At 49.6% G+C, this 14166-nt stretch overlaps 1 protein-coding gene across 2 annotated transcripts in view; it reads left to right on the top strand.

Annotated features, from left to right (window-relative positions):
• Positions 1-8742: 8742 nt before the first annotated feature.
• Positions 8743-14166, top strand: part of LOC102447856 (uncharacterized) — an 84936-nt gene continuing 79512 nt past the window's right edge. The window contains exons 1-2 of one of the 2 annotated variants that reach the window (XM_089776125.1): positions 8743-9575; positions 9767-10064. In XM_089776125.1, coding sequence (XP_089632251.1) covers positions 9491-9575; positions 9767-10064 — 383 coding nt within the window. In that variant the 5' untranslated portion in view covers positions 8743-9490. The remainder of the gene's footprint in view (positions 9576-9766; positions 10065-14166) is intronic. The other variant, XM_089776124.1, reaches the window with a different exon arrangement.

Genomic DNA, 14166 nt, shown 5'->3' with positions numbered 1-14166 from the left:
TTCCAAGGGGGAGCTGAGTTAGTCTGTAACAGGAAAAACAAGGAATAGTCTAGAATCATAGAGCTGGAAGAGCAGCGGCGGTCAAAAAGGCAAATAGGATGCTAGGAATTATTAAGAAAGGGATAGAAAATAAGACACAGAATATCTTACTGCCCCTGTATAAAACTATGGTACGCCCACATCTGGAATACTGTGTACAGATGTGGTCTCTGCACCTCAAAAAAGATATTTTGGCCTTGGAAAGGGTTCAGAAAAGGGCAACTAAAATGATTAGGGGTTTGGAACGGGTCCCATATGGGGAGAGGTTAAAGCAACTGGGACTTTTCAGTTTAGAAAAGAGGAGACTGAGGGGGGATATGATAGAGGTCTGTAAAATCACGAGTGGTGTGGAGAGGGCGGATAAAGAAAAGTTATTTATTAGTTCCCTAAATAGAAGAACTAGAGGACACCAAATGAAATTAATGGGGAGCAGGTTTAAAACTAATAAAAGAAAGTTCTTCTTCACACAGCGTGTAGTCAACCTGTGGAACTCCTTGCCAGAGGAGGCTGTGAAGGCTGGGACTATAACAGTTTAAAGAGAAGCTAGATAATTTCATGGAGGTTAGATCCATAAAAGGCTATTAGCCAGGGGATAAAATGGTGTCCCTGGCTTTTGTCAGAGGCTGGAGAGGGATGACAGGAGACAAATTGCTTGATCATTGTCTTCAGTCCACCCTCTCTGGGGCCACTGTCGGCAGACAGGATACTGGGCTAGATGGACCTTTGGTCTGACCCAGTACGGCCGTTCTTATGTTCTTATGTAAGAGACCTCAGGAGGTCAGCAAGTCCAGCCCCCTGCCCAAGGCAGGACCAATCCCAACAAAGAAAAAATAGTGAATTTTTTTGTTGATTTCACCAACCAAACAATGGGTATTTATAAGGGGGAAATTGTTCTTATCAGCGTCTTGTAACTTGAAACAATCTAATTCATGAATTTTTTCTCTTTTTTTTTTCTTCCCTCCCTCCTTTTTCCCCCCACCCAGGGGCGGATATAGGGCAGGGCAAACAGGGCGGCTGCCCCGGGCCCCGCACTTAAAAAAGCCCCGCACATGTGCTGTGGCAAAAGGGGGCCCCGTGGAGTTATGCTGCCCGGGGCTCAGCAAAACGGCCATCTGCCCCTGCCCCCACCTTCCCTTATTTATTCTTGGATTTGGACTTTTAATACTCCATTCATCTGAAGAAGTGGGTTGTGCCCACAAAAGCTCATGATACAATCTACATGTTGTTAGTCTTTAAGGTGCTGCTAGCCAAGGGGTGGGCAATAATTTTTGACTGGGGGCCACTTCAGAATTTTGTGAAGTACCCTGGTCTGCCCTGGAAGAGTGGGCGGGGCCGGGATTCTTCCTGCTTTCCTGCTCACAGACCCTGATTGGTCTGGGGATGGGTGAGCATGTGAAGCCTTTTCCCCCATACCCCAAGAGAGAACCACCAGCTGTTCTGAACAGCTGGTGGTTCCCTCTAAGTGCCTGTGCCACTGGCCGTGGGAGGAGACTTCGTGTGCTCCTGTCCCCAGGCCATTCAGAGCCTGGGGGCCGTGGGAGGAGACTTCGTGTGCTCCTGTCCCCAGGCCATTCAGAGCCTGGGGGTGGGGGAAGCACGCAGTCTCCTGCCACCCCACGCTGTTCCTGCAAGGAGCATGTAGCACTTCTGAGCAGTGCATGCTCCCTGCAGAACAGGAGCAGGGCAGGAGGAGACTTTGTGCGCTCCCCTCCACGCCCAAGCCCTGATTGGCCTGGAGCAGAGGGGGAGCGCAGAATCTCTCGCTCCCTGCCCTCAGGCGCATGTGGCTTAGAATCAACTGCCAGGGTTGACTCTAACCACTGCACGCTCCCTGGTACCTACGCCCTGATTGGCCTGAGGCGGGGGAGCTGCAGGGCCTCTGCAGGCCGGATCAACCCACTTGGCAGGCTGGATCTGGCCCACGGAGGCTCTTTTGCTCACCCCTGTGCTAGACTATTCATTGTTTTTTAACCTCTTCTGGTTTCATATGTTTCTTGTAACTGGTGGGGGATTTAAAACTCTGAGGCTCAATGAACTGAGCCTGAGGCTTTGGTAATTCGGAGTTTCTCCTTTGTGTGTTTCTGTTGCAGCCACAGAATTGTGGTATTGAAGTGTAGTTGAAATGTGGAGTTTTAATCATTCGTTTTAGCTTGGTATGATGTAATATGCCTTGGTGAGTCCTGCCGGCCACCCTTTCTAAGTAGCAGAACATGGCCGTGGTAGAGATGCCTCAGGCTGTCTGTGTCTGTCACTGATGTAAAGATGGGAACAGACCAGAAGAGTTCTCGTGACTCACTGTGCTCACCCTTTTGCCCTTAAAATGTAAGATTTAAGAAGGCTTCTATTAGATTTTTAATGTGGAAAATTCTGTAACAATTAGCGAGAATGTTCTGTGCGGTCTTTATGAAAGAAACGATGTAATCCTCGTTTGTGCGAGTGAGGAATGCACGCACGGGAAAAGATAAGAGTGAAGGCCATTACGGCATCCAGCTGGCCAAAGGAGGGGCCGGAAACTCAGGGCCACCAAGAGACTATTAAATGCACCCACTGTACCTAATGAGTAACAAGGGGCAGATTGATGACCCTGAAGCACCCCCGGAGTTTTAAAATAACAAAATAGAAAAGACCAGAATGTGCCAACGCTCAGAAAAATACATCAAAATCCTAATGTAGCATGACAATGAAAACAATCTTAAAATGAACATTTGCGGCAAAGTAATTAATGACAATAGAATGCTGCAAAACTCAGACCCGCATAAAAACATGTATGAAAGATGGGGTGTCTTCTATGGGACTTTGGGATTCTTTCTGTAAAACACAGGACATCAGATCATGATCGATAGAACCCGGCATCTCTACTTAGGCTCAACTTACCTGGCCATTAGATTGGTCCGAGCCACAGAACAGGAATTATCCCACCTTTCATACTTAACAGCATCACTTTTGTTCCTTAATAAACCCAGTGTAACTAATTTTTGTCTGGGGGGAGGAGGCAAGGAGTCTGTGCACCTCTCTTATAGTGAGACAGGGTGAATTTCATGAGGTTGTCCTGCACAGAGCTGTACACAGCCTGAGATGGATTTCTCTAGGATTCAGTGCCCAGAGAGACTGTGTACTTGAGTGCCTGGAAAATGTCTCACAGTGCATCTGTGCTGAACAGGCTGAAGAACTGGGCTCAGCAAGACGGGGTTAAAGGGTGCCCAGGCTGTCAGGGAAAGCAGGCTTAGTGGGAATCAGCACGTCAGGTGACAATTCGGAGGGGTCCCTGACCACCCACAACTAGCACTCCAAGTTTCTGGGGATTCAGATGGATTTAGTTTGTCAATATATTCAAGAGATTAGATGTATCTGAACCCAAACCTTATTGTCCTGTTAACCACACGGTAGAAGGGTTACATGCAAAGGGGCTTGTCTTCAAATTAAGCAAACTGGACTTCATTCAAAGCACAGTCACATCCTCATTGGTCCGTGTCCGTCGGCTTGCAAAGCAGTAACCAGTCACCGTGCCACCCACTGGGAACTGGATAAAAGCGGCTGGACACCCACAGACCGGCCCAAGACGGGATAACAAGGCTGTAGCGGTTGAAGCTCCTGGACAAGAATTGGAGTTTCTACCTGTCTCCCAAAGCCGGTGACGGCAGGTGCCCAGGTGAGCTGGTGAGTCCCTCTTCCCTTCTGCCCCAGCTGATCAGTGGACTTTTATACCTGCCTTTGCCTCCTGCCAGGCGAGGCCATGGCCCCTCTGACTTAAAGCCCTTCCAGAGACACTCCCTCGATACAGCGAGGGTGCGATTCACCCCAGTGCCATTGGCAAAAGAGCCAGGCTCCGGCGGAGTCCTCAGATGAGGGTGGAAGTGGGGCTGGAAGGGTGAGCGGGCATCCGCCCCAGGGAAGTCCTCTGGAAGTGAGGTAGATACAGGCTTTTCAACTGATCTTCCATTGATCTGGTGCATTTCAGTTATTCCACTCAGGACCCACTCACACCACCCCAGATAGTTAGGGGGCCAGCCCCTCATGTCTCCTGCTCTGTCCAACAGCTGCTTTTTAATCCTTTGTGCCCACTGGGTAGCAATCCCATAAGAACATAAGAATGGCCGTACTGGGTCAGAGCAAAGGTCCATCTAGCCCAGTATCCTGTCTGCCGACAGTGGCCAGCACCAGGTGCCCCAGAGGGGGTGGACCGAAGACAATGATCAAGCGATTTGTCTCCTGCCATCCCTCTCCAGCCTCTGACAAACAGAGGTCAAGGACACCATTTTATCCCCTGGCTAATAGCCTTTTATGGACCTAACCTCCATGAAATTATCTAGCTTCTCTTTAAACTCTATTATAGTCCTAGCCTTCACAGCCTCCTCTGGCAAGGAGTTCCACAGGTTGACTACACGCTGTGTGAAGAAGAACTTTCTTTTATTAGTTTTAAACCTGCTACCCATTAATTTCATTTGGTGTCCTCTAGTTCTTCTATTATGGAAACTAATAAATAACTTTTTTTTTATTGGCCCTCTCCACCCCACTCATGATTTTATAGACCTCTATCATATCCCCCCTCAGTCTCCTCTTTTCTAAACTGAAAAGTCCCAGTCTCTTTAACCTCTCCTCATATCGAATCTGTTCCAAACCGCTAATCATTTTAGTTGCCCTTTTCTGAACCCTTTCCAAGGCCAAAATATCTTTTTTGAGGTGAGGAGACCACATCTGTACACAGTATTCAAGATGTGGGCATAGCATAGTTTTATACAGGGGCAGTAAGATATTCTGGGTCTTATTTTCTATCCCTTTCTTAATAATTCTTAGCATTTGCCTTTTTGACTGCCGCTGCACACTGCGTGGAAGTTTTCAGAGAACTGTCCACGATAACTCCAAGATCTCTTTCCTGATTTGTCGTAGCCAAATTAGCCCCCATCATACTGTACGTATAGTTGGGGTTATTTTTCCCGATGTGCATTACTTTACACTTATCCACATTAAATTTCATTTGCCATTTTGTTGCCCAATCACTCAGTTTGGTGAGATCTTCTTGGAGTCCCTCATAGTCTGCTTCTGTCTTGACTATCCTAAACAGTTTGGTATCATCTGCAAACTTTACCACCTCACTGCTTACCCCTTTCTCCAGATCATTTATGAATAATTTGAACAGGATTGGTCCTAGGACTGACCCTTGGGGGACACCACTAGTTACCCCTCTCCAATCTGAAAATTTACCATTTATTCCTACCCTTTGTTTCCTATCTTTTAACCAGTTCTCAATCCATGAAAGGGACCTTCTGTCTTATCCCATGGACATGTAATTTACACAAGAGCCTTTGGTGAGGGACCTTGTGAGGTGGTAAAGTTTGCGGATGATACCAAACTGTTTAGGATAGTCAAGACAGAAGCAGACTGTGAGGGACTCCAAGAAGTTATTTATTAGTTCCCTAAATAGAAGAACTAGAGGACACCAAATTAAATTAAAACGAATAAAAGAAAGTTCTTCTTCACACAGCGTGTATTCAGCCTATGGAACTCCTTGCCAGAGGAGGCTGTGAAGGCTAGGACTATAATAGAGTTTAAAGAGAAGCTAGATAATTTCATGGAGGTTAGGTCCATAAAAGGCTATTAGCCAGGGGATAAAATGGTGTCCTTGGCCTCTGTTTTTCAGAGGTTGGAGAGAGATGGCAGGAGACAAATCGCTCGATCATTGTCTTTGGTCCACCCTCTCTGGGGCACCTGGTGCTAGCCACTGTCGGTAGACAGGATACTGGGCTAGAAGGACCTTTGGTCTGACCCAGTACGGCCGTTCTTATGTTCTTATCACTTCCTTTGATCTGAGGAAGTGGGGCTGTCCCACGAAAGCTCATCACCTAGTAAACCATCTTGTTAGTCTTTAAAGTGCTGCATAGTCCTGTCTTTTCTTAGGGGTACTTGAGAGAAGTCTGTGGGGGATATGTCAACACAACTGAAATTTGGAGAAAACTGAATATTTGTTTTAAATTTTACAGCGTTTTATTAATTTTGTACTTTTTATCCCCAAAACTTTCATTGCCTACCTGGCTATGATTAAGTTGTTTAAACAAATGCGTTGCAATGGTAGAAAAAATTTGTGTGTCTGAAAACTGGAGGTACTTAGATTTTTTTTTAAAGGGGTACTTTACAAAAAAAGGTTGAGAAACACTGGCCTACAGTAGTGAATGCTGGAGTAAAGGAAATAGATTGAGAAGTTAAAACTGGAAAATAACAAGTTAAAAAGAAAAGTTAGATGTTTTCAAGATGCCAGGGTGTGATGAAATGTATCCTGGAATACTTAAGGAGCTGATTGAGGAGGTATCTGAGCCATTATCTATCATCCTTGGAAAATCATGGAAGAAGGGAGAGATTCCAGAAGACTGGAAAAGGGCAATTATAGTGGTCATCTATAAAAAGGGAAATAACGACAACCCAGGATTCTACAGAGCAGTTTAGCTTAACTTAAAGGAATCTCTTTGCAAACATTTGGAAGATAAAAATGTGATAAGTAATGGTGGATTTGTCAAGAACAAATCTTGTCAAACCAACCTGATAGCTTTCTTTGATAGGATAACGAGTCTTGTGGAAAAGGGGGAAGCGGTAGATATGGTATCCCTGGACTTGAGTAAAGTATTTGATACAATCCTGCATGAGCTTCTTAGAAATAAACTAGGGAGATACAGTCTAGATGGGGTTACTATAAGGTGGGTGCATAACTGGTTGGATAGCTGTTCCCAGAGAGTAGTTATCGATGGTTCACAGTCATGTTGGAAGGGCATAACAAGTGGGCTTCCACAGAGATCAGTTTTGGTACCAGTTCTATTCAATAACTTCATCAACAATTGAGATGATGGCATAGAGCCGCGTTTCTCAAACTGTGGGTCCTGACCCCCCGGAGGGTCCTGAGCAACTTAGAGGGCGGGTCACAAAGTTTGAGAACCACTGGCATAGAGAATGCTTATCAAGTTTGCAGATGATACCAAGACGAGAGAGGTTGCAAGTGCTCTGGAGGATAGGATTACAGTTCATAATGATCTGGACAAACTGGAGCAATGGTCTGACGTAAACAGGATGAAGTTTAATAAGGACAAATGCAAAGTGCTCCACTTAGGAAGAAACAATCAGTTTCACACACACAGAATGGGAAGGGACTGTCTGGGAAGGAGTCCTGCCGAAGGAGATCTAGGGGTCATTAGTATGAGCTTATAGTGTGAAACGGTTGCAAAAAGAAAAAGCAAATATCATTCTTGGATACATTAACAGGAGTGTTGTAAACAAGGCAAGAGAAGTCATTCTTGCCTTCTCCTCTATGCTGATTAGGCCTCAGTTGGAGTATTGTGTCCAAATCTGGGTGCCACATTTCAGTAAAGACATGGAGAAACTGGAGAAGAACAATAAAAATGATTGAAGTTCTAGAAAACATGGCCTGTGAGGGTAGATAAGAAGAACTGAGAAGCACTGGGTTTGTTTAGAGTGGAAATAGACTGAGAGGGGACATGGTAACAGCTTTCAAGTACCTAAAATTATGTTACAAGGAGGAGGGAGAAAAATTAAGCTGCTTAACCTTTGATGATAGGACAAGAAGCAATGGGCTTAAATTGCAGGAAGGGAGGCTTAGGTTGGACATTAGGAAAAACTTCCTACCTGTCAGGATGGTTAAATATTGGAATAAATTGCCTGGGGAGGTTGTGGATTATCCAACAGTGGAGATATTTAAGAGCAAGTTAGACAGACATTTGTCAGGGATAGTCTAGATAGTGCTTTGTTCTGCCATGAGTGCTGGAGACTGGACTTGATGACCTCTCAACGTCTTGTATGCTATGATGCTACAGTTCTATATTTAATCCTAGGTGTGAATGTGCTGGGTTTTCAAAGTTTATTATTTGCCTTTTTACAAAACTTCTGAAATGTACTTTACCTAAATAACTAACGTGTGCTCTCAACCCTAACTATACTAGCTGTACTTCTAATAACAGATGAATTTCCGGAGAAACTAGAAAGACTTGACTAAAGAGTCTCAACTTTAACTTTCGAATGCTCTTTGGCTGAACGTTTCTGAGAATCCCATAATTTGATTGGTGTACAAAGCCTGATTGCCCCATGGAGAAGGACCCGAATGGAAGGATCTAGACTCTTAGGGTGTGTCTACACTGCACCCGTAGGTTGGACATGCATTTGGGGAGCCGGTGGGGGGAAATGCATGTAGTTGGTTATCAGTTAATTGTGTAGGGATGTCAAAGTGTAGTCGACTACACAATGAACCAGTAACCAACTACATGCATTTCCCTTCCCCACTCGGTGTCTTTGTTTCAGAGGCAGCAAAGGCAGGAGGAGGAAGCTGGTGCCTGTGGGGAGCTGGCTTTTTAGCTGGCTCCCCATGAGCACTAGATCCTGTGGAGCCACCTGACCCCTTCCCCACCTCCGTGCTGCTCCCTCTAGTAGAGAGGCAGCAGCGTGGAGGGTGAAGGGTGCAGGCAGGAACCAATACATGCGGGGAGCCAAGTTTTAAGCCAGCTTCCCCCATGTGCCTGTTCCTAAGGGCTGCCTTCCCTCTCTTACTGCCTCCCAGAGAGGGAGAGGGGGCCAAGCAGGAGCCATTGCTCTGTGAGAGACGAGTTAAAAGGATTCCCCACAAGCAACAGCTCTACAGAGCTACCTGCCCTGCCTCCCTGAGTTGCTGCCTCTATCAGAGGCAGCAGCACGGGGCGGGGGGACAGGGGAGGGTGCCACAGAGCTGCCACTGTTTGTGGCGGGCTGGCCTCACTATGGTCAGAGGCTGCTTGGGTGGATGCTGGCGCTTTCTCTGTCCTCTGGGAGCTCGGGTCCCCCACGGACAGGGACTGCTGCCAGGTGCCCAGGCTCACTGTGGACAGAGGCTGCTCTTTTGGATGGTGCTGCAGCCTCTGTCTGTGGGGAGTTCGGGCCCTCTGCAGACAGGGGCTGCTGCTGCCCCACTCTGCTGCCTCTGTCTCAGATGCAGCGGCGCGGGTTGGCAGGTGGGAGCCAATCTCCCTGAGGATCCTGTTTTTAAACCAGCTCTCCTTGCAGACAGGTTCCGCCAGCCATCCTGCGCTGCTGCCTCTGATACAGAGGCAACAGAACAGGGCGACTGGGACTCCCATGGAGTTCACTGCCTGCCATTCCTGCCCCCAGGGTCTATAGAATCATTGTGGAATCACTACATTTTGATACAGTTACACAATTATTAAATTAATCTACGTCTAACCTCCCCAGTGGAAACTAATCAGAAGAGATAGTGCAGTGGGCAGAGGAGGGGGATAGATTGTCAGGCACCCTGGTTCCAGCCACAGGTTTGCCCCACACCCGCTTCAGGATCTTAGACAACTGGCTGCTCCCTGTGTCTCAGTTTCCTTCTTGGAAAAATCAGGCCCAGCCGTGGGTGGGAGGTGCCACCTGAACTGCACCATGACCGTAGCTGATTCTGCTCTCCTGTGTTGGCAGTGCGAGGATGGCGCTTCTCTGGTGCCTGTGGATGGTGATTGGGATCCTCGCAGAGCCTGGGGTCTCTCAGGACTGCACCCCAACGCCAGGGGGTAAGGAGCTGGCACAGTGACGTGCCCTGTTACGTTACACCCCAGTCCCTGCTGCCCGCATGGCCCTGAGACCCACTGTGAACCTGGCTCTCACGCAGTGCCTGGTTCTAATGTCATTTGGGATGAAAGCCATCCCGAGGCCCTGGCCATGGGCTCATCCCACCTCCCCTCTTCTCGCCCTCTGATTCCAGCTCAGAACCTGGCGCTGCAACGTACGGCCAATCAGTCGTCCACGTATGAGGACAACACTGGGATATCCGTGCCTGCAAGGGCCGTGGACGGAAAACGTGATGGGTATCAAGATCAGGGCTCCTGCAGCCACACCAAGCTCGACAGAGAGCCGTGGTGGAGCGTGGACTTGGGCAGGCGGTATTCTGTTTCCATGGTGATTGTGAAGAACAGGGAAGACAAGTGTTGTTGGGAGAGACTGAAGGGGGCCCAGATCTACGTGGGAGACTCCCAGAATTACCATGAACTCAGCAACGCCATGTGAGTTACTTCTCCATTGTCTGCAGTGAGCTGAGTCCTCCAAGCTCAGGCACGGGGGTCGGGTCTCTTTGGCAGCCAGGCGGCCTGATCCCTCTAAGCTGCCTGAGGCGGAGAGTGCTTTGCAGGTGGGGCAGAGGCCTAGCCACAGCTGGGCCAGGGTGGGTGCAGCCCCACCCGCTTGGCTTCCCGGCCCAGGCAACTCTCAGCTGTAGGGTAAACAGAGTGGCACTGTCTTTCCCGAGTTGCTGGAGGTGCAGGACTCCCGTTCTGTCCCAGGGCTCATCCCCTCTTTGCCCCACCTCCACGGCCACTTTCCATTCCTGACCCCCTGCTTCCTGCCCAATTTTGCCTCTTTTGCTAGATGTGCCCTTCCCCCCACCTCTTTCTGCCCCCGCTGCTCCTCATAGGGAGCAGGTGACTGGCTATAGGGGAGGTTAGCCACTGGTTCCTCCACTTCTGCCCCAGGACCTAGTCCTCCTCTTCCATTCCCTCCCCCTCTGGGGGCTGGCACATCCCCACTGTGTCTGCTGGCCCCAGAGGCCTGAGTGCCCCTGCTCTGAGAGCCCTGGACAGGCATCTCCTCCAGCCTCACCAAGTCCCATATGGCAGGTCGACTGGTGGCACCAGCTCCAGCCTGAGCCATGAAGGGTGGGAAGGGTTGGGAGCTCAGGCCCTCCTGGGGAAATTGCACGGACAGGGCAACGCCAGCCTGACTAGGGAAGCTCAGAGCCCCCCCCTCCACTATGATACCCACTCCCCACCATCCTCCCCCTGCCCTCCAGCACCCCCTGCATGCTGCAGAAGAACTGAGAGTGGATGGGGGGGCACTGAGTGAGTGGGATGCAGCTGGTTAGGGGGCTGCCTGAGGATTCTGAGCACCCATTGTATTTTGTCACTCCTCTTGTGCCTGCTGAGCCCACAATCTCTGCGCGTGCCAGCGTGCCTGTTAGACACGTGTCCAGCCTTGACTCAAGGGCCCAGGGGACAGAGAATCCATCATCTTCCCCAGTAATTAGTGTTGGGGGAAACCGCCCTTGCTGATAGCAATGTGAACCTGGGTAGTTCTTGGAGTGCTTGCTCATACGTGTTCCAGTTGAGTTGTGTACGCACTGCTTACGCAACTACTGGACGTTTTTCCCTAGCTGCGACCCTTGGGCTGGCTGTGGAGCTCCCGGGAACGGTGCTGGTGCTGCACACTGTGTGTGACGCTGCCGACCCAAGCACCCCTCAGTTCCTTCCTACCGCCATCGACGGCTGTTGGAGCTCGTGGCTCTCTTGCTTTGCAAGTCCCTCGTATCCCTCGCTCAACCAGCTCTGTGCTGGCTGTCCGGTTAGATTAGTAGTTGTTCACTTAGGGGTGGGGTTAGTAGCTGGAGGTGAAGGGGATTTCCCCTTCCAGCCCATGTTCTCTTCGGGGCCCAGGACAGGTCAAGGTCCCAGGTCTTCAAACCCTGCAGGTCTTGCCTTAAGTCTCTGCCAACAAGTGACCCCCACGACTTGTGTCTCCGGTGCCTGGGGAAAGGCCACTGGATGGACAAGTGAGATCTGCAAGGCCTTCAGGCCCTGCACCAGAAAGGAGTGGGACTTTTGCTTGAAGCAGCTCCTCATGGAATCTGCTTTGAGATCTCAGATGGAGAATCCGGTGCCAAGTGCTTCAGTGCACAACACGCCTCCTTTGGATCCAGGAGTGGCAGTAAAAAGGAAACCCCTTGGTACCACTGCTCCCCTGCGGCATCCACCTGGCGCTACTCTCACTCCCCGGCACAGCCTTCCTAAGCGGCCAGGTCCTCAGCGTTGGCGTGTCCATCACCGGCCGCTCCCTCTGTACCTGTGGTGTTGGCAGCCCCTTAGTGTTCCTGGACACACGGCACCGAACCACCCTGCCCTTCCTATGCACCAAGTCCCATCCTCTTGGAGTCTCCGAGGGGTGAACCATTGGCGATGGGCCTGTCCTTCCCACAGGACACCTTCGAGGCCATACGGGGCCTCAACGAGATGACACAGTCCCCATGGTGGGACAAGGCCTTCACTTCCCAGCAGCCTTTATGGGGGAATCTGGCCACGATAGTCCCACCAATTCCAGCCCCTGCCTGACTTGCCGCATCAGTCACACTTGCGGCATTGCTCTCGCAGCCGGTCCCCTTGGAGCCGTTCTCCCTCCAGGGCTTCTTTGGAGAGCAGATCTTGTCGGCTTCAGGGTCTTTGCAACGCTCCAGCTGTGCCTGTGGATGACATCAAGAGGCCTCACGGTGCCGCTCAAGTTCTGCCTTGTCTGGGAATTGTCAGTGTTCCCCTTCATCTTGGTACCGTTTTCCAGCACAGAGGGGATTTCCCGGCACTGTACCGAGGTCTGGCATCGCTCTGCAGAGTACGGACCTTCGCCCCATTGCTGCTATTTGGAGTGTGCGTCTTCGTCCCCGCACCGGCCTTTGACGCAGTACTCTCAGCACTGGTCCCAGGCTCCGTGTTGGTCCCGCTCTTCAAGCCACTCCAGGGCTGTGTCCAGACTCAGGGGGTTTTTCGGGAAAAGTAGCCTTTTTCCGAAAAAACTTCCCCTGCGTCCAGACTCAAGCCGCGTTCTTTCGAAATTAAATCGAAAGAACGCGGCTTTTCTTTCGATGGCGGTAAACCTCATTTCACGAGGAAGAACGTCTTCTTTCGAAAGTTCCTCTTTCGAAAGAAGGCGTTCTTCAATGTAAATAGGGCTTCTTCAAAAGAGAGCATCCAGACTCACTGGATGCTTTCTTTCGAAAAAGCAAGCCGCTTTTTCGAAAGTTCAATGTGCAGTCTAGACGCTCTCTTTCGAAAGAGGCTCTTTCGAAAGTATCTTTCGAAAGAGCCTCTTTCAAAAGAGGCTTGCAGTCTAGACATAGCCCAGGTCTCAATGCCTGTCCTCATCTCTGCGCCGGTCCCAGTCTTTGCCTCGGTCCCAGTCGGCACCAATCTCAGTCGCTCCACCAGCCATCTCCACTCCGTCTGGCACAGACTGGAACTGCTGTGCTGTAGCCGTCTCACTCAGGGTTCACCTTGATGCCCACAGAGTCCACCGAAGTGGCAACTTTGTCCCCTTTAGAGTAGGGGTGCGCAGCCTTCTGTGATCTGCGACCTCTGAGCCACAGGGGCCGTCAACGGCCGGGCCCAGCCCCCGGATGGCTGGATCTAAATGCCGCGACCTTTTCCCCTCTGCCCGCGCCCTGGGATGACATCAGCGAGCCCTTGGGGGTTAGAACCATAGAATCAAAGAGCTGGAAGAGACGTCAGGAGTCATCAACTCCAGCTCCCTGCCCAAGGCAGGACCAACCCCGACTCCATGAACCCGGCCAGGGCTTTGTCAAGCCAAGGGCAAATCTAGTGCCCAACTATAAAAAGGGAAAGAATAACAACCCAGGAAACTACAGACCAGTCAGTTTAACTTCTGTGCCAGGGAAGATAATGGAGCAAGTAATTAAGGAAATCATCTGCAAACACTTGGAGGGTGATAAGGTGATAGGGAACAGTCAGCAGGGATTTGTAAAGAACAAATCGTGTCAAACCAATCTGATAGCTTTCTTTAATAGGATAATGAGTCTTGTGGATAAGGGGGAAGCAGAGGATGTGGTATACCTAGACTTTAGTAAGGTATTTGATACGGTCTCACATGATCTTATCAATACACTAGGCAAATACAACTTAGATGGGGCTACTATAAGGTGGGTGCATCTCTGAGTATGGTTATCCAGCCAGTTAGTAGTTATTAATGGTTCATAATCCTGCTGGAAAGGTATAACAAGTGGGGTTCAACAGGGGTCTGTTTTGGGACTGGCTCTGTTCAATATCTTCATCAACAATTTACAAAAGTGGCACAGAAAGTATACTTATTAAGTTTGCAGGTGATACCAAGCTGGGAGGGGTTGCAACTGCTTTGGAGGATAGGGTCATCATTCAAAATGATCTGGACAAATTGGAGAAATGGTCTAAGGTAAACAGGATGAAGTTTAATAAAGACAAATGCAAAGTGCTCCACTTAGGATGGAACAATCCGTGTCACACATACAGAATGGGAAGCAACTGTCTAGGAAGGAGTACGGCAGAAAGGGATCTAGGGGTTATTGTGGACCACCAG

Source organism: Pelodiscus sinensis, chromosome 2, assembly GCF_052426305.1.
Source record: "Pelodiscus sinensis isolate ZL-2025 chromosome 2, ASM5242630v1, whole genome shotgun sequence".
NCBI lineage: Eukaryota > Metazoa > Chordata > Testudines > Trionychidae > Pelodiscus > Pelodiscus sinensis.
The sequence above is the reverse complement of the archived record's forward strand: the minus strand, read 5'-3'. Positions and strand labels throughout refer to the sequence as shown.